At 39.2% G+C, this 24945-nt stretch overlaps 1 protein-coding gene across 1 annotated transcript; it reads right to left on the reverse strand.

Moving 5' to 3' along the window:
- Positions 1-12083: 12083 nt before the first annotated feature.
- On the reverse strand, positions 12084-24205 carry LOC114687923 (killer cell immunoglobulin-like receptor 3DL1). The gene is made up of 9 exons (XM_037202166.1): positions 24114-24205; positions 23844-23879; positions 19639-19923; positions 18183-18488; positions 15528-15821; positions 14704-14754; positions 13218-13376; positions 12753-12799; positions 12084-12650 (listed from the first exon to the last, which is right to left on the reverse strand). Exons 1-9 carry the CDS (start codon positions 24145-24147, stop codon positions 12507-12509), a joined length of 1356 nt encoding a protein of 451 aa, XP_037058061.1. The 5' UTR covers positions 24148-24205; the 3' UTR covers positions 12084-12506.
- Between the last annotated feature and the right edge of the window lie 740 nt (positions 24206-24945).

Here is a 24945-nt window from a genome sequence, read left to right on the forward strand (position 1 = left end):
AAAATTGATTATCTGCCAGATTTTATGGCCCACACTTTTAATCTCAGCACTTGGGAGGCAGAGGCAGGTGAATATCTGGTTTCACAACCAGCCTGGTCTACAAAGCAAGTTCTAGGACAGTCAGGGGTACAAAGAGAAACCTTTTCTTAAAACACAAAGAAAAAATGTTTATCTAATCAAAGTTGAGGACTGATTCAGCCAAGGGAAGTGTCTTGGACAGTCTGGGAGAGAACTGAGATGCAGGTCTTCAGGGTCCTAATTTCACAGTTCAGAAGACTCATCAACAAGTCATTCACAAAAGCCACCATCTAAAACACTGGTACCTGCTCTCCTGCTAAAATGAAACCTATTGGGGTGTGTAGTAACTCAATGTTTTAAGGATGGACTCACCTGCTTGCACCAATGTCACCAGGACTAGGAAGAAGCCTGGAAAGAAAAAAAAATTATGGTGGATGATCTATCTTCTTCCAAGAGCCTGGCCATCTGACCCTCCTCATCCCTGTTGGGCCTCTGTACAGTAGAATAAGAGTTAAGATGAACTCATGCACCAATATTAACATTGGCAGCCAGAGTTTCTGTTGTGAACAGACCCAACCTCACAGGATGATATTTCCACCCTGTTATTCCACACTCTGTATTCCCAGCTCAACTCACCTGTACACACAAGTTTTAGGAGCATGGACAGCAGGGTGCTCCTTCAGTTGACTAGAGGCAGAGCCAGAATAAAACTTGCAGGATGTCATGAGAGGCTCAGAGCATCTACCTGATCACAGCATGGAAAGCTGATACCAACATAGTGTATCTGTCCTCACCCCATGTTTATTTATTTATTTTTTTGAGACAGCATTTCTCTGTAACCCTGACTGTACTGGAACACACTATGTAGACCAGACTGGCTTGTAATTTTAAGATCTACCTAGTCTGCCTCAGAAGTGCTTAGATTAATGAGGTGTGTCACTCTCCCAGCTTCATGAGCACTGGCCTTTACCATGGCCTTGTACTACCATAGTTTCTTAGAAGTTATTCAGACTTCAGCTCTACAGCAACAGCATTTTCCAAGACTACAACTGGGTTGCATCTTGGACCTACCCCTTTTATTCCAAAAATTCAAATTTGTTTGTTGTATTAAAAGTTTTGATGCATTCTGTTGCTTTTTAAACTGTGACTCAGTGCCTCCTCTGGGGTTCTGTGCAGTATGTCCAATGTCTATTAACTAAGTTGTAACAGCAATTCTAATGTGTCTATCAAATTATTTAACTTCTTACTTGATTCATTATGTAGTTGTTTAGGGTAATAAAATTCCACTCTTTTTATAAATCTAAGAAACAAAGCAAGTATATCTTTGCTTTAATTGAAATTTGTTTTAAAATGTATTGTTCACATTCTTTAAAAAATTTCATTGTAAATTATGTGAACATGTATATGTGAGTGTTGTTGCCTTGTAAGACCAGCAGAGGGCATTGATTGGATGCCTTGGAGCTGGAGTCACAGGCAGTTGTGAGCCCCCTGGTGTGGGAATTGGGTCCTCTGCAAAGGCAGAACACACTTTTAACCCCTGAGTGACTGCTCCAGACATGTACACTTACAATTCTTTACCAAACCCCATATATATATTATGTTGTGTTGTTTCACTTCATTGTTGAATGGTTGATATAGAAATATCTGATCATGGTTAATGTTTGCAATTTGACAACTTGGTTCTGCATTTTTTCCAGAAAATTTTATTTTACAAAGCTGTTTCCTGACTCTATAGCACTTATTCTTTGCTTTAGTAGGATGTATTAAATACACAACAATTAAACTAGATAAGAAACACCAGTACTCTAGTGATGCATTTCTAGAAGAATCTGTCAGAGGACAAAAACCTGCAAGACACTGAAAAGAAGTGAGAACATTTAAAGAGTACTGACAAATGGCCACACAAACCTGGGAGTTTAGTATGCTTGTATAGAATTTATTATCTGCTATGCTTTGTTACATTGTTAGGCTTTTTTCTTATGTATTACTCTACCTGTTTAAACTTACCAGTTTATTAATATAGTTTTCAAATAAATTATGATTACACCATCTCTCCTTGCCTAACTCTTCTCAGTATCTCCTATGTAGCGCTTTTGATCTCTCAAATTAATCTTTATCTTTAATTACCTTTATATATCTACACACACAGACACACACATATGATTTTCTAAATATATAAGTAGAAACTATTTATATGTACATTGTTATTCTTTTGTATATCATTTTAGGGCTGACCACATTCCTAGTAGATGCAATCTCACAATAAACTTCCCTTGCCTCCCCTTCTTGCATGATGTTCCTTGAGCCTTAGATGCAGGAGTTAAGTTGTAGATTGACCAGCTGGAGCTGGACATGACACAATCACCCATTATCTGTATTTTTATTGCTTTCACTTTTTGTATTGCTGATTGCTTTAGGCTAATCAAAAATTTTTTAAGGTTAGTGGTGCATTTCCCTGTGGATACAAGAAAATAGGTATTTAGAATGCAATTAGGAATTATACTTAATTAGTAAAAAGGCAGTAGTAGGTTTCTTCAAAATCACTGACCTCACTAGCCATGGACAGTTGATTAGATCTTCAGAACTAGGCAATATGTTGAGGTCTTTGAAACATTTGGAGCCAAGTTTTGTGCAAGGTGATAAGTGTGGATATATTTGCATTCTTCTACATGAAGCCATCCAATTTGACCATTTCTTGAAGAAACCGTGTTTTTCAGTGTGTGTTTCTAGTTTCTTTAGCAAAGATCAGATGTGCTTAAATGTGTGAACTCATGTCTGTGTCTTCAATTTGATTCCACTGATGAATGGAATGTTTATCTTTGTATCAATACCATGTTGTGTTTATTAATATAGCTCTGTAGTACAACATGAAATCAGGAATGGTGCAACCTCCATCAGTTCTTTTATTGTTCAGGATTATTTTATCTATCGTGTTATTTTTTATGTGTTCACAGATGAAGTTGAAATTTGTCTTTTTAAGATCTGTGTAGAATTGTGTTGGAGTTTTGGTGGGGACTGCATTCATTCTGTAGATTATTTTTGGTAGAATGTCCATTTTTATTTACTATGTTATTCCTACTAATCCATGGGTAGGAAAGTTCTTTCCATCTTTTGATATTTCCCCAATGACTTGATGTCTTTATCATCCAAGTTTTTCACTTGCCTTGTTAGAGATACTCCAAGATATTTTATATTATTTGAGGCTATTATGAAATGTGTTGTTTCCCTGATTTCTTTCCTGGTCCATCTGTCATTTTTAGCCATTTTCGTGTGGATTTTTGGGGTCATCCCATCTTATCATCTGCACATCAAGATGCTTTGACTTCTTCCTTTCCAGTTTGCATCCCTGGATCTCCTTTAGTTACCTTATGTAAGACCTTAAGTACTATATTGAATAAATATGGGAGAGTGTACAAGTTTGTCTTGTTCCTGATTGGAATGGAATTGCTTAGAATTTTTCTCACTTTAAGTTGATGTTTACTATGTACTAGATGGAAACTGACTTTATTATGTTAAGACATGACACAAATATTCAAAAGCTCTCCAGGACTTTTATTGTGAAGGGGTGTTGGAGTTTTTCAAAGATCTCTGATGCATCTAATGAGATAGTTGTGTGTTTTTTGTTCTTGTTTACAATGGTGGATTATATTAATGATTTCCATATGTTAAAGCATCCCTTCCTCTCTAGAATGGGGCCTACATGAGCATAGTGGATGATTTTTTTGATATGTTCTTGGATACAGTTTGCAAGTATTTTATTGAGTATTTTTGTACCCTATTTTCATTAGGGGTATTGGGCTACAAATATTTTTCTTTCTTGGGTCTTTATGTTGTTTGGCATCATGGTAACTATCTATGGTCATAGGAAATGAACTGGACAACATTCCCCTTCTTTCTATTTTGTGGAATAGCTTGAGACATATTGGTATCAAATATTCTTTAATATTTTGGCAGAATTACATGCTAAATCCATCTGGGTTCTGGCTTTGTTTTTTTGTTTATTTGGGAGATGTTTTAATGACTGCTTTTTTCATCAGTGGTTATATATCTGTCTAAATTCCTTATGTATTCTTGTTTTAAATTTTATAAGTGGTTAGTATAGAGAAAACTATTCATTTCCTTTAGATTTTCAGATTTGTTGTAGTAGAGATTTTTAAAGCATGTCCTTAGGATTCTCTCAGTTTACCCTTTTCTTTTTCTTTTTTTTGGTGTCTTCAGATTGTTTTTTTTAACAAATTCATAATAATTATAATAAGTATATATACATACACTTTGAATAGTATTTTCATAGCTATCATCTCATTAAGATATAATGGCTCAGAGAGACTTAAGACATAAGTTAATAACTTATCACTCTACAATTTATTATCTATTTATTTTTTATCTTCTATCTATCGTCTATCTATCTATCTTCTATTTATCTGACTTTCTGTCATCTATCACACATATATAGATATTATTAATAATATTTTATCTATTCTTTTCATTCTATCAATCAGCCAATGTTTCAGTCAAGCATTTATGTATTTGTGATGTACAAATCTATCTTTCAATTATCTATTTATCTTTTCTTACATCCATCATCTACTTTCACCTGTTTGATTATTTGTCTGTCTGTCATTTCTTTTAACAACTCTGCTATCATGTGTATGTTTGTATAGCTGCAACACATTTTTTTTTTTCAAAATAAGCACAGTCTTGAGAGTCCCTAGTAAGTTTTCAGTCCCTCAGTATCTACTTTTCAGAAGCCTACAGTCACTATGAAACTCAGACAGTTTGTCATGGGTTGAATAGAGGCAAACATGTCCCACTGCTCAGATTAGACTCTCTTTGACTACTACTAAAATTACCTAATCTTTATAAGGAGAGAGAGTTCAGCTTTTGTGGGCGTCCTGTCTTCCCAGCTAAGCCACTTTCATTTCAAGACTAAGCAACAAATAAGTAAGCTCACAGGATGAGCAACAGAGTCATTGGTTCATAGACCAAGCTGTGGCAACTGTGGTCTTATGAACACATTGACCTTTGAAGCAAGCAATAAAAGTAAGTGCTGGCTACAGGGCAATTTGCAGTGAAGTTTCTAGTTTCATTGAGACACAGGAAGTTGGTGTCCTCTGTGGCCATGCTGATACAGCCTCAGCCTGTTAGCGTCCTGCCTGTGTGTGTTCATGAGAACAGATATTCGTGATGGAGTAGGACCCACAGGATGTGTGAGGTCTTAGTTCCTGACCACAGATTTCTATATCTGTTACTCCAGACAAAAGAAATAGTTAGTTCCTTTTTGAAATATTAGTTCTCCGTTGGTCTTGGCTGGTCTCACATAAGAGACCAAGAATTCTGTTTCTATTTCTAACCTTAAAGTAGTTCTTTCCTCAAGGCAAGGCCTAGTGGTGCTCAAATTCCTGTTTCTATTTTAACATAAAATTTCTCATTGTTTATTACTGACAGGGTTTATTATGCAGCCCAGTTTATCCCAGGGCTCACGTATGAAACACAGACTGCACTCAAACTTAGTTCCTTCTCCTTCTGCTTGCTAAATTCTGGAATACAGATGTGCATTCCCACCCTCACTTTTAACCATTTTTACTGTTATTTTTAATGTATGAAAGGTCTTTCTTCCTGCTTATTCCATCACTTTGACTGAATTACAGAGACAATAACTTGAGAAAGACAATTTATCATGTTGGACCCACAGTTAAAAAGCAGAGATCAAGAATGCATGCGTATGCCTAGCTTGTGTTCTTCACTGTCAATAATTTAAGGATATTTTGCTTCTGGAATGGTGCTACTCCCTACATAGTGGGTGGGTCTTCTCACAACAATTAAACTAAACAGAAAAACTTACCACCATACTTCACCATAGAAAAACTCTCTTGGATTTAGAAAAATTTCCTGTCAGATTCTATTTTTGGATGATTCTAGATCATGGCATGTTAACATTTTCAATTAACATTCACACTAGCAGAAGTACCAAGATAACACTACCTGTAAGCTGCCTAAAATATTCAGAAACAAGTCTCACTACTTTATCCCACTACAACACTCTTGAGAATATCTCTGAAGGACTTTTAGTCAGCATACCATGGATACAGTTCATTTTTGTCACAGCCAAGTTATATCCAGAGACCAGCCACTCACAGGTCACCTCCCCATACTCCAGCTCTTGTGTTCTTTTCACTTCCCTTCTTTTGTGAAGTTCCCTGTGGTTTTGAAAGTGTTGATGCAGATGTTCCAAGATGGATCTTTGTCCCTACATAGGGTTTTAGGTCAGTTGTGTGAAGTTAGTACAAAATGATTCAATTTGTACTTGGAAGACTTTAGATCACAGCCTTCCCTGATCCTGCTGGTTTCTTTTCTTCTAGTTGTTTCTCCTTCCTGCTTCTGTACCACATGCTTTCCATTACCCACTATGTTTTCTACCCTCCTTATGCTCCTTTCCTCTCTATATCACACCCTCCCTGCAAGTTTCAGGGATCTTCATAAACTATGAGGATTTAAGGATTATATAAGCCAGGGGCTTAAGACAACAGGAGCAAAAAGATGCCTTCTTGAGATGACTGGACCTCGGCATTACAATTTAAAAAAAAATATTTATTAAGGTCTATTCATTTCTCCTCACTGTGAGGTCCCCTTCTCCCCATGGTCCTTTGGTCATTAGGCCATGATGACAAAGGTGATAGAAGCCATGAACAGGGCTTTGTACGGCCTGTGAGCATGAAGGAATCAGCCTTCTGGAACACAGCTTCAGTGAGACAGTTCAGCTTTGTTCCAGAGTAATGGGAACCTTTAGGTTGGGAACAGTGGCTGGGGTATCACCTGATTTGCATTGGGCAGCACCTCCTATCATTCAGCTGGAGCCGCATATCTAGTTGTCATATGGGACAGCATGATCCCATCGTACAGCTGGAGCTCAATGCCTAATGGGCGCCAGGGGAGAGCGCTGGCAGAGAACTGTCAAATGTCACACTTAAGCTAAGTCAGGCATTTGTAATCAAAGGCAGCTTCCAAGTAAGGTCGGACAGAGAGCAGGTAACCATTTTTTTTGGGAAGGAGTCCTCCATTTTGCTTTGATCTCCAGAGAGCTGTTCAGACATGGTGGGCTGCAACCACCAAGCAACAAGGCCCTCCAATGCTCATGACTTTATAGTTTTGTACCCATAGATACACACACACACACACACACACACACACACACACACACAGAAACACACACATACACACAAGAGTACATAGTATGACACATATGTATAAAGATGCCATAATGAAACCCAATATTTATAAGCTAATCCAAATAGCTAATAAAAATTAAAATATAGAAACATAATTTTAAATATAGCTTCTACATATCTAGACATACAGTATTTATTTTTCTGAATCTGGCTTATTATGGTAAGTAATGATTTCTTGTTGCACCCATTTTGCTGCAAATTTTCTTTTTAGATTTCCTTATGACATCTTGTTGGGAGTACCAAGGTCCTTGGGACCACTGAACATTTGGGAAACCAGGAATGTTAAACATGGAGAATTGTGTTTTCAAAGAAAAAGATGTATCACCTATTTTTCCTCCTAGAAGTCTTGGAACTAGAGGAGATTAATAGCTTGGTGATTTGTGCTATCTGCAGGGACAGATCATGTCAATTTCTTACAAGCAGGAGTAGAGGTAACTAATAGTCTAGGGGAATCTCAATGTTATCTGAATTTCCATGGCATATCATGCTTCTATAACCAGAACTGCAGATGCTTAATCATCTACATGAACCTTACATTATCTGTATAGCCAGGAGCTCCCCCAGGATACCACTACCAGGACCAGAGGTGGCTAATAGCTTAGATGACCTCTATGCTATTTGTTTGACTGAGACTATGCCAGATCTTTCCTTAGACCCTTAAACTAATACAGATAGTCTATCTCTAGAGCCTATCTTCTTGGAAGAAATGAGATGTACTTTGAGTTGAGTAGTGCTGCTATTATACTTCCTTTTGTGCTGGGGATTATATTACACAAGGAAGCTTCCCCCTCTTAGTATACTGTTTAAATATGCTTAAAATAAACTGCTTGATGTCAGGCTCCAGAAGTTTGTACCAGCCAAGCCAACAAAGTCATACTGAACCATGTTTCCTTCTCGCCTTTGAGGTTTATTTTTGCATTTGCAAGGATCTCTACAGCTGGCAAGCCACGTGAGGACCTCAGTCCCCAGAGAAGGTTAGAACATTTTTCTTTAAATAGAAATCAGGGGTTAATGCAACCTGGATCTCACACCCAGGGGTTCACAACTGTTGGTGAGAGTGGAATTAACATGGGTTCTAATTAGTCCTATGAGACAAATCGTTTTGTAAAATATTCAAGTGTTTGCTAAGATCCAACATAAAAGTACCAAACTATTCATGACAACAGCTCTGTAACTTTATACTCTTCATTCATAGGCACTCAATGTATGGAGTGCCTATGAAAGGAGAAATAAAACCACTCTCAATTATTTTACAAGTCAGAGTACAGGAGTATATGCTTGGATCCTCTCAGGAGGAATAAAAGCAAAATAGTGAAAGGAGGCTGGGGGGAGAGAGACAATGAGAGAGAGAGAGAAAGAGAGAGAGAGAGAGAGAGAGAGAGAGAGAGAGAGAGAGAGAGAGAGAGAGAGAGAGAGAGAGAAACTGACTGATTGACTGCTGGACACATCTGGGCAGGCCTCAGCAAGGGGAACCAAATGGAGTCTGCAGCTGCTTAGATTCCAGACCAGCACACCCATTCGGGCTTGTGCTCTAAAGCCATCTGAGTGGAACTCAAATTCCTACTGGTCCTCTGCCTTTTTAGAGGGTCAGGTCTGGCAGATCATGGAGTTTGGAAAGGCATCTGAGGGAACTCCTGAGTTGCAAGGAATGGCCCGAGTGTCTGACACAGCATGAGCTGTGTCTTGACGGTCCCAGAGCTTAGTTTTTTGTTTGTTTGTTTTTCCTTATAATGGGAATAATTCAGTGTGGATCAATCAGTGGTCCCTTCATGGGAAAAAATTAATAGACACAACTTCTATCTAGTTCTGGAACCACTGCAACTAGAACATAAACACCTAAGCTGGTGCTGATTAGAGTTCCTGAGGTATTGGTTTGTAGCAGCCCCTTTATACTCTAGGCAGGGTACTCCTCTGCCCCACCAGTAAGAGGAGGCTCTAGTAATCCAAGGATCTATTGGACAATGCCTATTTTTCCCACACTCCCTGATGCTGACCAATCTATCTTGATGGACAAGCTGTTAAAGGCTTAGTGGACACTGGTGTGGACACCACCATTTTAACCAAGACTGAGGTGAGGCACTTGCTTCCCTCATTGGAAGTTTAAACCCAGCCTGCCCCCATCAGTGGTGTGGGAGGCCAACAAGATTCTAAGATGGCCACCCATCTGGTCCATTGGAAGGACCTTGATGGCAATTGGGGATCCATTCACATTATCATTTCCATTGTGCCTAGGAACCTGTCAGGCAGAGATATTTTGGAGGATATGGGTATTGTTCTAATTACAGATGACAGGACCTTTTTGGATGACATCAAGATCCATGAAAAGGTGGGTCCTATGGTCTTTGACTCTGCATGAGATATGCACCCCCAATTTTAAGGGCCAGTGTCCTTATGAGATCAACCATGATCGAGTCCCCTAGACCCATTCCATTCACTTGGATCTCGGATCAATAAGTATGGGTGGAACAGTGGCCTATAACTGACCCAAGTTGTCAATCCTAAAAGAATTAGTTGCAGAACAGCTAAACTTGGGGCACAGAGAACCATCTACAAGTAAACACAATACTCCTCTATCTGTTATCCCCAAGAGATCATGACACTACTGCCTCCTAGATCTTCATGTAGTTAATGGTAATATGGAAAAAATGGGGTCTATACAACCAGGCCTCCCCCACCCTAGTGATATTCCTCCATCTTACTATATTTTATTTTTTTGTTTTTTTGAGACAGAATTTCTCTGTGTAGTTTTGGTGCTTGTCCTGGATCTTGCTCTGTAGATCAGGCTAGCCTCAAACTCACAGAGATCCACCTGGCTCTTCCTCCTGAGTGCTGGGATTAAAGGTGTGTGCCACCACCACCCCCAGCTATATTTAGTTTTAGATATTAAGGATTGCTTTTTTTCAAATTCCTCTGGCATCATAGGACCAAGATCATTTTGCCCTTACTGTGTGGGAACCTAATATACATAAACCAGCTAAGAGATATCAATGGACTGTTTTGCTCCAAGGAATGAAGACTAGCCCCACTATTGACCAGTTATATGTTTCTCAAGCTTTGGTCAATGTCCCCAGGGATGTCCTTTTGGTCCATTATATGGATGGTCTCCTTCTGGCACACCCAGATGCAGCTTACCTGTAAAAGACCGCCAAGGGAGTATAAGAAGATAATTATATCTGATGATGACTCTGTAATCTTAACTCTTGAGATACTGAGGCAGGAAGATCAAAGTTGGAGGCTACCTAGCATGCCTCTGTTTCAAAACAGCAAAGAGACAGACAGGCAAATATTTCTCTCACAGTCCAGTCAGGAAAATGCAAAAGAGAATGTATGAGGTACTGTAATAGTTGGGTTTTGTTCAATTTGATACAAGCTAGTCTTTTGTGAAGCAAGAGTCTCAGTTGAGAAAATTCATGCACATGATTAGCCTATAGGCAAGTCTGTTGGGCATTTTCCTGATTCATGGTTGATGTGGAAACGCCTAGACCACTGTGGATGGTGCTACTCCTTGACAGGCCATCCTAAATTGTATAAGAAAGTAGACTGAACAAGGCATGAGGAACAATCCAATATGATATGAATCTCCATGGCGTCTGCTTCATGTCCAGCCAACAGTTGCTTGCCTTTGCTTCCTTCACTGGATTTTGTACTGGATTGTTTAAGATATGTAAACCAAATAAACCCTTTACCCCAATTACCTTTTGTTAATGGGGTTTTATTACATCAATATAAAACAATTCAATGACTGGTAGTGTGTACATAGATTGTGTGACTCTTTCTGGGGGGGAGATATGAGCCTGTTGATTCTTCTGTCCCTTCAACCTTCCCCCCAAATGACCCTCCATTTCCTTCTCCAATAAGGCAAGGCCTCCCACGTGGGTCTTATCATATACTGTTCTATGTACACCAAATGCTGTTTGTCAAAGTATTCTCTCACCAGGGGTACCTACATATTTCTTTAATATTTTATTACAGACTTCTCTACTCAAAAATATTTTCTAGGATGTAATGGAGGTAAGAAATCTCCTTCTCACATTTTCATTGCATGCTTTTGAAAATTTAGTTCCTCTGTATTGAAACCTTGCCTTTTGGAAGAGAACTCATTAAGACTCAGGAAGTAAACAATATCACACAAGTCTCAGGAAAATCCTGAAACATACAAGATCAGTCAAGGCTCCTCCCCAAGATACTATGAGCAATAACAATAACTGAAGAGAGGAGATTTTCCAATTAACCAAGCTGCCAGCAACTCTTTTAGGTAGCTCCAGAGATACAGCTTTCATGAGTCAGCACCCATGCTGGCATGGGCTTTTTGAGATGCAGCCACCTTTGAGTCACCCATGCTCCAATAATTATCCAGGCATCTATGATTCTAATAAACTCATTAATTCAGTGAAATAGACCTGAGTGGATCAGTCTTGACCTGTCATTGGTGCCATACCTGGGATCAACAGGTCAGTAGGAATGGTAGAAAGTCTTGAGGGGCCCTCTGCTAGTGTGATTGAGATCCATTCCTAGTGCATGAGCTGGCTTTTGGAGCCCACTACCTATGGTGGGACACCTTGCACAGCCTTGATGCAGGGGGAGGGTCTTGGACCTGCCTCTACTGAGTGTACCAGGCTCTGCTGACTCTCCATGGGAGGCCTTGCCTTGGAGATGGGGGATCATTTGGGAGGAAGGGTGGAGGGGCAGAAGAAGGGAAGAGAGGGGTATCTGTGATTAGTATGTAAAATGAATAAAAAATTCCTTAATAAAAAAGAATACCTGAATGAAAAAAAATAGAGGAATACTTTGTATGATCAAAATACATATACATATAAGAAATTGTCATGAGACAAAATATATTGCATAACATTATTACATGTTAGAAATATATACTAATAAAAATGAGCTTCTTGTTAATGTAGAGTTGTGAAATACTTATCATGGTTACAGCTTTAAGTAGGTTTAAAATTTACAGCTAATCAGGTTGTAGAGGTCTGCCAGAGTGAAGTGAAATAGAGACCCATGGACCAAGCATAGAGGTTAGTTTCTGTTGAGTGGGTAGTGAGGACCATAACACCTGTGAGTAAAGGAAAGCCACTTTGAGAACCATATAAGAATCACAAAGGATGTTCCAAAGTTAGAGACCTCTGTCTTCAGATTCCAGCTGTTATTTCACCGCATCTATCAGTCCTTGTTTGAAAAAGGGCTGTGGTCTCCACAGAAGACTTCCTCAGATCTTGGAGAACTCATGGAGTACAAACAATCTTTGATCTTAGTTTATCATTTCCTGACTTCCATGTATATGCTGGGGTCTGTGGAAAATTCCTTGGGACTCTGGGAATTAGGAGTGGTCAATTTTTGTTTGAAGATCATCTGATCAAATTCTAAGTATGCCATCTCCTGCACTTCTTGTCTTTCAGGATCCTAGAAAGAGATAAATGACAAGTGATGTTGTGTACACACAATCTTGCAGAGAATGAAGTAATATTAGATTGTATGGAAGAGGGCAGACTCAGGAGGACCTACCTGTCTGTTCAGTGTTGTTCTCACTTCAGAGTCTTGGTCCATGATGGCTGCATTTTAGGAGACAGAATTAATCAAACCCATGTAATAAAGTACTTCTGCACTCTCATTTCAAATGCAAATACTAGTGAGAGATATGGTGAAACCCAAGGTTGCTCATTTGCAGCAAATTAGAAACAGATGTTCTGCTGCTCTGTTTTGACAGCCCTGCCCTACAAATGCTTTACCTTAGTAATTATTTCTTCTGCACATTCTCTCTCCCGTTCCCCCTATGTCTGTGTCTTATAAAACATTTTTCTGGATATTAGTGCATGCTTTGAATGTGAAGATGCAGAAGGTGCAGTGAGGAATTAGTCAGTGGTCTGAGAGCTGAAGGGAAGAACAAGGGCTCTGGTTCCTCTCTAGAAAGCCCTGCCTCAGTTTCCCTGTCTTAGTCCAAGTGTCCTTTTGTAAGTAAAGAATACACACCTGTATTTCTCTGGTCTTGTTTTCTCAGATGACACTCACTGGCTTGTTCCTGAGACTTACTCTTTTTGGCAGAGCAACAAGAATAAAAGAGGATGATGTGGAAGACAAGGGTCATGGTCACTGACAGTCCAATCAGAATATACAGGTTCCTGTGGTTATCTGGAGGAAGATGTGAACCCAATAAGAGGCAAATCTTAAGATCTCCATTTTGATAGATTGCATAATATTTACTTATTGATAGATAATTAACATAATTGTTTTTTCAGGCAAGAGACTCGATGGAAAACTTCATGAATAATATACTGTTCAATGAAAATAGTATTAAGCTGACTCCTAATGGCTTATCATTATGCCCATATGTTAATGCATTTTTGTTTGGTTTTCAAGACAGGGTTTCTCTATGCAGCTTTGGCCTCTTTCCTGGAACTCACTCTGTAGCCCAGGCTGACCTCGAACTCACAGAGATCTGCCTGCCTCTGCCTCCCACGTGCTGGGATTAAAGACACGAACCACTACCGCCCCGCTCCCATTAATGCATTTTCAACTCTCAACAGTGAAGTCTATGTTTGTTATAGATGGTGATTATTTCAAATACCCACAACTGGGAAAGCTGTGGAGAATATGAGACTGTAGAAATCTTGCCCCTAAATCAGATGTTTATATCTCATATCCTTCTCCAACTGTTCAGCATCACTGTGAAAGAGATGACAGAAGAGATAATTATAGGGAAACTGTATCTGTACACTGCAGGGCAGTTGGATATATGAAGTGAAGAAGAGGTTGTCATAGCATGCCCAAGAGTGGTGCAAGATCAAACAAGACAACATCCCAGCATGAAGAGTGGAGGTAGATGTGAAGTCCCACCCCCGTCGAGGGGATATAGGCAAGTGGTAACTGTTGGGGGCACGAGTGTCAGCTTCCAGGGTGTTGTTACTAGTAAGTTGACCATGCTCCAGCAGATGTTCACACATCCAAGAATATATGAACACTCTACCAGTGGCAGTAATCTGTAGGACACCGGGTAAAGGTCTGTATTCAGTCTCTTAATCTGAGATTGAGACCACTGCTCACTTAATTTGTTTAGCAACTTCTACATCGACAACACATTTGAAACAGACAACAAATTCTCCCAAAGGGAAAAAAGAAATCAAGTCTATTCTTCCACAGATAATATTTTAAAAAAGTCTTCCCTTCTGCTCACTTGCTTCCTATGTCATGACCCATCACTCCCTCTCCAGGGGACACAGAACTCGAACGACCCCCTTTTTCTTGGTAAGACAGCAAAATATATTCTCCTTTTCACTTGTAGGAGGTCTCAGGTGCAGTCCCCATGCTGCTCCCAAAAATTTTGATGTTGTAGAGTTTAAGAATCAGAGGGGATATGATGTTAAGACTACAGAGCTGGGAGGGAGCTGAGCCAAAACATGAATGCAAGAGTCTTTGGTCCCTAAGTTTCCAAAATAGAGGAGAGGAATCAATTACTCACAAGTTTTGGAGTCCAGTTCTGTGCACAAAGTGCCGTTTCTTGATGAGTTTACTAGGGAAGAGGACAGGAGAGGGAGAAAGTTCATCAAGAGACTGTCTGCTTTCCACTTATGGAAAGTCCTATGAATTTGCACAGTAACCAGAACCCACTACACCTCTTAGTGCTGACCATTTAGAATGATAGGATGACATTCTGTGGTTTGACTTGGGGGACAGACTCTCTCCTTGGATTTCAAATTGTGATGAATCAATAGGAATACTGCGGAGAGATTTATGTGAGGGAGAGCTCAGGAGGGCTGCTCCTTCTTTGATCTGCCCAAACTGACTGCAAGATTACACCCAATGAGTCTTTCCTGACCTTTTTCTAATTCTCCCTGGATACATACACATCTCAGTGTGGCTGGCCAAGCAAGATACGGATTGTTTGGGAGGCTCCTTGTTGATTATTTTGTAATCTGATATCCAATGAAATATTTTTAAATGAAATATAATTATCTTTCTCTCCCCCTCCTTTGTCTCCAGCCTTCGCCACATAATCTTTTGCTATGATTTCTACATACTCCCTTAAGTTGATAGCCCCTTTGCCTTTGATTAGTATTGTTACATGTATACACACACACACAACACACACACACACATCTTACTGAGACCAATGTTTTAATATATATGTTATATTTGTATGTATATTACAAAACGACTCCCAGCAACCCTTTTCTGTAGCAGCCTATGATACTTTCTCTCCATCATCATTTGAATGGTTCCCAGACATGGTTTTAGTATTTCATTAGTCACAAGATATGAGATCTCTATATTAGGCTTTCTTACCTGTGACAGGAAAGTACCATGGGTCACTTGGGGATGACCAGACATGGGAAGAGTTACTGAAAGAGCCATAGCATCTATAGTTCCCTGTCTGGATTACAGGACCAAGAAGGAAGTTGGCCTGGAATGTCCCACTGTGGTTCTGCATTGCAGGCAGCCCGTGCTCCTGAGGCACCCCTTCTATGGACAGATGGAACATGTCAAACTGATGGTCAGAGATGCAGGACAAGGTCATGTTCTCTCCTGACATCACCACAGGGTCCAACAGGGCTGACAGAGAAGGTTTCTTGTATAAACCTGGAAGAAAAGAGGCAGAGACAGAGGGGCAGCTCCTTGCCAGGGTTCGTTCCTTCCTCATTTCTGTCTCCTCCTTCCTGGTCTGTGATCTCTCTCTCTCGGCTCCACCTTTACCTTCCTTCTTTCTACTCCACCATCTCTTCCCCTGTGGTGACATGTTGTTTGTAATCTGGGAAATAAAGCTTGCCGAAGATCAGAGGACAGAGCTAGCCACAGAGTTAGCCACAGAGGGTCAGGTGGTGGTGGCACACACCTTTGATACTAGCACTTGTCAGTCAGAGGCAGAGATTAATCTGGATCTCTGTGAGTTCAAGGCCACAATGGCCTCACGAGATTAATCCGGTCTAAAAGAGCCAGGCAGCGGTGGCACACACCTTTGATTCCAGCACTTGGGATCACATACCTTTAATCCCAGCACTAGGAAGGTTGAGACAGAAAGTGATATGGCTGAGCAGAGAAAGGAACATAAGGCTGGAGGAGACAGGAACTCAGGCACTTTCAGGCTGAGGAGTTGGTGGGGTAAGAGGTGGTGGCTGTGACTGTTCTGCTTCTCTGAAATTTCAGCTTTCACCCTGATGTCTGACTCTGGGTTTTATTAAAAGATCAATTAGGATTCGTGTAACATTCCCCTCTCCCCCTTTCCTCCTACATTATTTTACTGAGTCTCTGACTTCAATCCTGTAACCACACATTGTACCCCAGTTTTTGCTTTTTACTGGTTTATGCCTCTATATGAATAGGTTCATACCATCTGTCTTTTTAATTTTGTTTCATTAACATATATTAATTTTATGTAGCAGTTGAATTTATTATGAAATATTCACTTGTATATATGATGTATTAGTATATTTGTTTTCATTAAAAACTTGAATTTAAAATATAATTGAATAACTTCATGCCCTCTTTTTCTTCAAGTACTGTTCCTTATATATTTATCTATGTAATCTTGATCATAATTATGCTGTTATTCTCTTTTGTCCATGAACTTCCCCTGATTCCATTCCTTCTACAATTGTTCTATTTTGTCCTTTCAGTTTTTCCAAATGTTTTGTCAATCAATTCTTTTAATTAGAGGCACTTATTATTTTTATTAGAATGCAGTGTAATGAACTTCATTAAGACATCCTCATACAGTTCTTCCTGGTTCCCTCACTTGTACCACCTTTGCTGGTCCTTTCCTCCTTATTTCCTCTTCCATGGCATGTGTATTCCACCTCTTTCCTCATCTGTCCTTGTAAATCTCCTCCGCCCTCATGGTTAGTTTCCAGTTTCATAACCTATAGCTCCTTCATCCTATGTATGCTGATAATCCAGAATCTGAGTTCATTCTAAGTTATTCAAATCCGATCTTGTCTCTTTTTACATTCCCATATTAATCAATCTCTCTTTCAAAGCACAGACTGTTCTATGCATGCGTTTGTTCCCCTTGAGCAGGGGCCATGATGGTCTCCCCTCTCTTGTTCCTCTTAGTGTGTGTACTATTAGAGTGACCTTTCATCTGCCTCTCTAGCTGTATGTTAAAAAATCCAATATCCCCCATTATTTCTCCATTTCTACTTTCAAATTTTCTATTCAAGATTAAGTCTTTTTGCAGGTTTCCTCTTCCATCACATGTTATGCTATTATTTCCTCAGCCATTTCTATCTCTCAGTCCCTCTGTCTGACTTACTGTATGTATATACTTCCATGTTTCTGTTTTAGTTGTATCAGCTTATCCCAGGGGTCACCCCTGCAGCATTTATCAGCCATCCTGGAATGTCTGAATAATCGAAACATGGACAGAAAACAGTTTGGAGATGTAGAAAACAGACAGCAATTGGAGGTCTACTCAATTTCCTAAGGTAATGCTTTTCTAGGATGAATAATCAGTCAACCACAAGAAAGGAAGAATGTTAATCAACATAAAAATTCTAGGTATGTCATCTGTACCAAGGCCTCAGGACAAATGAAGAGCTAGACCTACCCAACACATAAACTCAAGTCAGACAAATGATGTGTCTAGGTCTTCTGACAGATGTCTTATGGAGGTAGAAGGTGAACAAAATCTGAACTGTTGAGGCCTTTGAACATTAGTAGAAGGACATCATTGTCTCTGATTCATATGAAGCTCACCAAGTTGCCCCTTTCTCTTTACCTCTAGTTATGACTCCTTTGACTGCTCTGTATCTGTGCTATATGATATAACAAATGTTCTCTTATTGTGTCCCCATTTTATTTGTTTATGTCAGTAATATTCTCACTAAGGCTGCCTTTCTCTACATTTCCCATGCTCATCTTCCAGGTGACCTCCCAGGACTTCTAGCATATAGAATAACTACTTTGTATTGCAGAGAGGATGAGCAGCAGGTAACACTCACTTACCTGTGATCTTTATGTCAACAGGGTCACTGGATTCGGACCACTCATATGGTGTGTGATTGTAAGAACCATAACATGTGTAAGTCCCAGCATGGTCAGGTGTCACAGGGCCTATTGAGAAGTTTGCTTGGGATCCCCCAAGATGAGATTCTGCAGAAAGCTCAAAAGAAGCCTTTATTATTTTCTTTCTATGTGAAGTCAAAATGAAGGTTTCAAACATAATCTCTGAATGACACTCCAGGGTCACCTTCTCTCCTGCTTTTACCAGGGAAGTTGGTAGGGCCAACAAGAAAGGCTTCCTGTAGATTCCTAGGAATAAGGAGATTGTGAGTATGAACCTGATGTCAGTCTATGAATCCAAGAAAATCTATGTTTTCCCCCGTAACCTGTTCTTCCTATCAGTGTCCCAGTGTCCTGTCTCTGTTTATGTTGACTTTTTACACAGACTCCTCCATCATTCTCTGGACATTTCCCACTTCTGTACTGGCACGATTTTCCCCAATGGCTTGCTGTGGAATGTATCTGCTGATACTGTCCACCACAGTTCCTGTTGTTCTGTTCTTTGTTTGAAGAATTCTGGAAACTTGGCAAGCTTTATGTCATGCTCCATCATGAGACCTTTTAATACTACTTTGGACTAAGTATACTAATTGGCAAGATAAGGGAATGTGTAGTGAAGGTAGATATATCAGGGCAACTCTTCTAGCCTTCTCTATTATTCAAAGTTCTACAAGGCATTCCAGATCTACCATCATGAGCATTGTTTCCTCCATGTTGATGCATTACCAACTGGGTTTTATTGCTCTCTGCCCATACCTGCCAAGTTTTTAATTTTCCCTTGATGTGAATTCCTGTATTAGTTTCCAATCACTACCATAACAAATGATATTCTTAAAAAGAACACAAGTGTTGTGAAGATCAGAATTCTGAAACAAGCCCAAACAGAATAAATCAGTTATCTAGAGGGATACATTACTGCTGGTATCAGTAGGGAAGCATCCATTACGTTTTCCCTTCCAGATTCTAAGGTCTCAGACATCCTTAGCACTTGGATCCGTTCTCCACTGTCAGAAGTAGCAGTAGGGCCTCTCCCTCATGGTACTTTGTTCTGCCCACAACTGCATTTTCCTTATTTGTTATATGAGCCATTGTGGTTCTACAGAGTCAGGATAATTCAGGACATTCTCCCATTCTGCTGTCAACTTGTTAATGTCTGAATTCCATCTTCAAGCCCAATTTATCCATGACACCACACTCCTTAACACTGCCTTAACACTCACGAAGGCTTAGGCACAAGAAAGTGCATGTCCTTGGGTTTATGTTATGTCCACCATAGGACCTATTTCCATGTGTTGAAAGTTCCTTTATAATGCTGAGACTCTGACTAAAACTTGTTCTGAAAATTCAAAAATAAGGAGCTTTGGGGAAATGAAATTACACTCCAATCATGATCTCTGACCTGATATTATGATCTCCATGGGGTTACTGTGTGATGACAGTTCATTAGGGTACTGATGATTGTAATTATAGCATCTGTAGGTTCCTCCAAATTCCGGTGTCACGGGACCCAAGAGAAGGTTTTTGTAGAATTTTCTGTCATGGAACTGAGGGATAGGAGGTCCAAGTTCTTTGTACAGCTTGAACATGGAAGACTCCTTATGATAGTCACATTTAAGATCCACATATTGTCCCAGTGTAACAACATGGCTTGGCCAAGCAGACAATGAAGGCTTGTCATGAATTCCTGCAGAAAGATACACAGAAAAAAAATTTAATGATCCCCTTTATTCCTGAGTGCTGAGTGTCAATGTTCACTTCTTCTTGGTCATTTATACAACCATTTTCTCTTAATTGAAGCATCCGTGTTTCAATGTGAGAGGTTGAAATGATCAGGGGATACAGGAGGTAAACAAACATCATATATATTGGAAAGCTGAAACTTGCAAGATTCATCAGCTTTTCCCAGTTCTGTAGAAACAGTAAGCTATAGGACTTGCTGAATTCTAAGTGGAGATATTTAACACCTGTTTATCTCCCTGCAAGTTGTGCAGAGAGCTCCCTAGTTTTGGCTTTCTTGGTAATCACCTACATGAGGTGTGCTTTCAGTAATGCTTTTGAGTCAACCTTTGCTTCTGCTAATAACCCCTCATCCATACTGCTGTCAGTAATCTCATTTACCGCATAAATTCACCTATTTAAACTTTGATGCAATCAGCTTGGTCTGTCATGGGCTTCATTTATGGGGTGAGCAGATTTTCATGTGTTGTATATTCCCAAGGATAGTCTCAAACACAATAGGGTCATTTTCATGTAATGAGTGTCCCCCAACTACCACACATCTACGGTTTATCTTTCTATGCTAAGATATGTAAACTGAGAATCTAGAGTAAGTGTTAAATAACAAAGTAGATCTGGTCATGAAAAATTGTAATTTAAAAATAAATTGCATCAGATGCTATTGTAAAAAGTTTCATTTGTAAGATAACAGATGGGAATTCTGGTCACTAAGACAGCAGAAAAGGAATGCTCTTGATTCATCCTCACTGACTCTAGAAGTCTAACAATACTAAGATTAGAATTACATTGTGATTATTCCAGACCTCAGGGGTGAGGATGAGCTGTCCCATATGACCACAGAATTGAAAAAATCTACAATAAAACAGAGGAAAACAGTCTTTGAACTACTCTGTCCCTTCTGTACTCTTGTACAGAGCTTCATTCACAGAGGTCAAACTGGTTCACGTTTTCACACCAAGAGTGATAAGTTAGAGGCAGACATATAGTTTCTCCACCATTTAAGACCCTCGCACATATGTGGAACATTGAGAGTCTAGCATTGCTCTGCCACTTGGGCCACTTGCTTGCTCATTTTTCTACACTGAAAGTGATAAGTTTGAGGCAGACATATAGTTTCTCCACCATCTCAAGACTCCTTGCACATGGAACATTGAGAGTATACAATGGCCTGTCACTTGGACCACATGGTGATGAAAGGGTTTGGACTCATGACTGACAGCCCATGAATATTGGTCTATGTTTTGTATTCACATAGTGGATGTTCCTAATGAAAGAGGCAATAACAAAACACTACAGTAAAGACAATATGGACTCCAGACAGTGAGGACATCTTGCAACACTGTCCTGGCAGAGGCGATTATGGACCCAGTGAGAAACTGTCTCTGATTGTGGAGTGTGGTCAATGATCTTACTGAACCAGAAGCCCAGGTGACAACAATATCTGATCTCAAAACAGAGGATGCAAGCTAGTCAAACAATAGAAATTGACATCAAGGTCAACCAGTTCAGAATTGCAACCAATTTGTCCAACTTCATTCTCAGGCTAGACTAAATAGTAAAGGTCTATTTACAACCAAAGAACTTCTGCATGTGCAGAGGACATGGTTCTCTTCACTATGCAGGTGTGTTTGTGTCAGAACTTAAGCATGGAAATCCGAGAAGTCAAACCTGACAGAGAACAATGGTGAGATGTTGGAAGTAATCACAGAGGAAAGGAAGGCCTATGAAACCCACAACAAATAATTTACAGTAGTATTTTTAATGAAGTGATAGAATTATAAGAAACTACGAATAAATATTTGGAGCTATGACCCACCAATGAGAGAATAAGTGGCACTTTTTTCTGGGTCGAGGTTATCTCAGTTAAATATTTTATAGGTCCATTTATTTTCCTGAAAATTTCATGGTTTCATTGTTATTCGACAATATATCTGTGACACATTTTTATCATCCATTCATCAGCTGAAGGACATTCAGGTTGTTTCCATGTCCTAGCTATTGAAAATAGAGCAGCAAAGAACATGACATGAAATGCATCCATGGCATAAGATGTCAAGTTCTTTTGATATATTCCAATGGCTAGGAATGATGCAAATATAGTACTCATTTATGAAAGTCTCAAGAAATTAAATTTAAACGGCAAAATCTTTTATAAAATAAAAAGACATGATATAACTTAAGAAGGAACTGTCTAGAATATTTTATAAAATTTGGAAGTTAATCATTCAACAGATAAATATTTTGGCAACATCCCTCTTAAGTCAAGATCACAACTACTGAGTTGGAAAAAACATGTGGGTCATCTTGATGTCTAAATAGGAAAAGGGTCTTGCTGCCATATCTGACTCTCTGTATTTCATTGCTGTGACTCTCATGATGAAATTCAGAAGGTTGTCCTCTGACTTCCACACTTGTTGCATAGTATAATAAATAAATAAATAAATAAATAAATAAATGCAAAAATTTAAAAAGTTAATAGAATGTTTTAATAGTAATTTGATACAATAGGAGAATGAGTGTGCTTATATCAAGCATTATGTAATCTAATGAGTAAATACAAAAACTGAATTAAAATTCAATGAAGAAGAATGACAGGATTTTTTAAATATTATCCCAATACCAAATTACCAGTCATAAAATTTCAAGAAAAGGTAAAGGAATATAGAGGTTTTCTTGGGTATAGGGGGTTAGAACTAGGATGAGTTTAGGTAGGGGTGAATATAATTAATACATTGTGTGAAATTCAATAAAATATTAACAAAAAGACAGAAATAAGAGAGCTAATAAAAATAAAGAGAAAAAATCATAGAGAAAAAGTTTAGTACATTGTTGAAACTTGGAATAAAATGAACATGGTCAAGTCCAAGAAGTTCAAGAGACACAAAAGAAATCCAACCCAAATAATCACAATCACAGAGCACATTATTATCACAAGAGATCCTGAAATCAGAATGATAAAAGAAGCAAAGAACACACGAGGTACTTTCAACACACCTAATGGTATACAACTGAGCAAAGATTTCTGGGCCCAAGTGACCAGGATGATTTATTCGATGAGGTGAGTAGAAAAAAGAAAAACCTGCCTATAAATGTCAGCAACTCTGTGCTTTAGAAATAGACATAATGAATTTCTCAGAAAAAGATTAGGAGATAGAGTTCATCACCACAAGCACAGGAAATTCTGTGGAGTTCTTCAAACTAAATGTAAAGGCTGCTAATGAGTTGCATGAAAACATCTTCATGTGGAAAAAGTAAAAGATTCTCACTGAAAGCAAGCCAAACTAAGAAGCTGCAATAGTGTGCCAGTGGTGCACAGATTCTATCTGTAGCATAGATGTGTGTAGATAAAAATAACAACTTCAATGGTTGTCAAGTGACTCACATATTTAAAAAGTCATAAATTATTACACCAAATTTCATAATATGTGGAGGTGGTCATTTTAGAGCATGGCAAGGGGGAAGATTATTTTAATTAAAAATATTGATTATCTGCCAAGTGTAATGGCCCACTGTTTTAATCATAGCAGTTGGGAGGCACAGGCAGGCAAATGTCTGAGTTCATGGGTCAGCCTAGTGTAAAAAGTGACTTCTTGTATAGTTAGAGTTATAGAGAAAACCTGTCTTGAAAAACCAAAAAATTTAATTGATCAAAGCTGATGCCTGACTCTGCCAGGGACAGTGCCAGAGAGTATCTGGGAGAGACCTGAGAGGCTGGTTTCTTGGATCCTAACTTAGAAGTTCAGAAGACTCACCAAGGAGTCACTCACAGAAGCCACCAGTCAACACCCTGTGATATGTGCTCTCCTGTTAGAATGAAACCTATGTATTGGGATGGGTAGTATCTCAAAGTTTTAAGGATGGACCCACCTGCTTCTGTCAATGTCCTCAGGATTAGGAAGAAGCCTGCAAAGAAAAAGTCATGCTGGATGATCCATCTCCTTCCAATAGCGTAGCCATATGACCCTCCCCTTTCCTGTTGGGCCTCTGTAGAGTAGAATCAGAGTTCACTTAGTTAAGATGAACTCAGGAACCGAAATCCACCATGGAAGGCAGTGTTTCTGTAGAGGATGGATCCAACTTCCCAGAATGACATTTCCACTCTGGTATTCAACACCCTTCATTCCCCGGAGGACTCACCAGTACACACAAGGTTTGGGAGTAGAGACAGCATGGTGTTGCTTCAGCTGACAAGAGGTAGAGCCAGAATAAAACTTACAGGATGTTGTGAGAGGCTCAAAGCATCTACCTGACCACAGCACGGAAAGCTGACCAACAGAGCACATCCGCTGTCACTCCCACGTTTATTGATTTTTTTTCCACATAGAGTTTCTCTGTAGCCCTGTTTATCCTGGAACTCACTTTGTAGACCACGCTGGCTTTGAACTCAAAGTGCACCTCAATCCCATCCCATGTGCCTGGATTAAAGGTGCGTGTTGCCATATGAGGTTTTACAAATGCTCCCCTTTACCATGGCCTTGGAGGATCACAGCTTCTTGGAATTCTTCAGAGTTCAGCTCTTCAGCCACAGCATTCACCATGACTACAACTGAGTTGCATCCTGGACCCAACACTTTTTATTTCAAATAATGAAATTTGATTATTATTCCAAAGGTTTGCATATTGTAACTTTTTACATCTGAGGCTCAATGTCTCCTCTGGTTTTCTGTGCAACATGTCCAATGAGTATTATTCATGTTGTAACAGCAATCCTAATGTGTCAATCAAAATGACCATACTTGTAGTAATCCAGTGTCAGGTTATAATTATTCAATTTTTTACTTGATTTTGTCGATTTTTAGAATAATAAAATTCCACACATTTTTAAAATTCAAAGAAATAAACCAAGTATATTTTTGTTTTAACTGAAATTTTTTAAGATTCACATTCTATAAAAAAATTTCATTTTAAAGTATGTGTGAATACACACATGTCTGTGTGAGTATGTGCATGTGGGTGCTGGTTCCCTGGA

Source organism: Peromyscus leucopus, chromosome 1, assembly GCF_004664715.2.
Source record: "Peromyscus leucopus breed LL Stock chromosome 1, UCI_PerLeu_2.1, whole genome shotgun sequence".
NCBI lineage: Eukaryota > Metazoa > Chordata > Mammalia > Rodentia > Cricetidae > Peromyscus > Peromyscus leucopus.

Excerpts from the sequence above, each read along its gene's own strand:
- LOC114687923 (XM_037202166.1), bottom strand. The coding sequence starts at position 24,147 with ATGCTGTCTCTACTCCCAAACCTTGTGTGTACTG. Across the intron at positions 23,880-24,113 it reads CCCAAACCTTGTGTGTACTG|GCTTCTTCCTAATCCTGAGG; the intron begins GTGAGTCCTCCG and ends TTTTCTTTGCAG. Across the intron at positions 19,924-23,843 it reads GAGGACATTGACAGAAGCAG|GAATTCATGACAAGCCTTCA; the intron begins GTGGGTCCATCC and ends ATCTTTCTGCAG.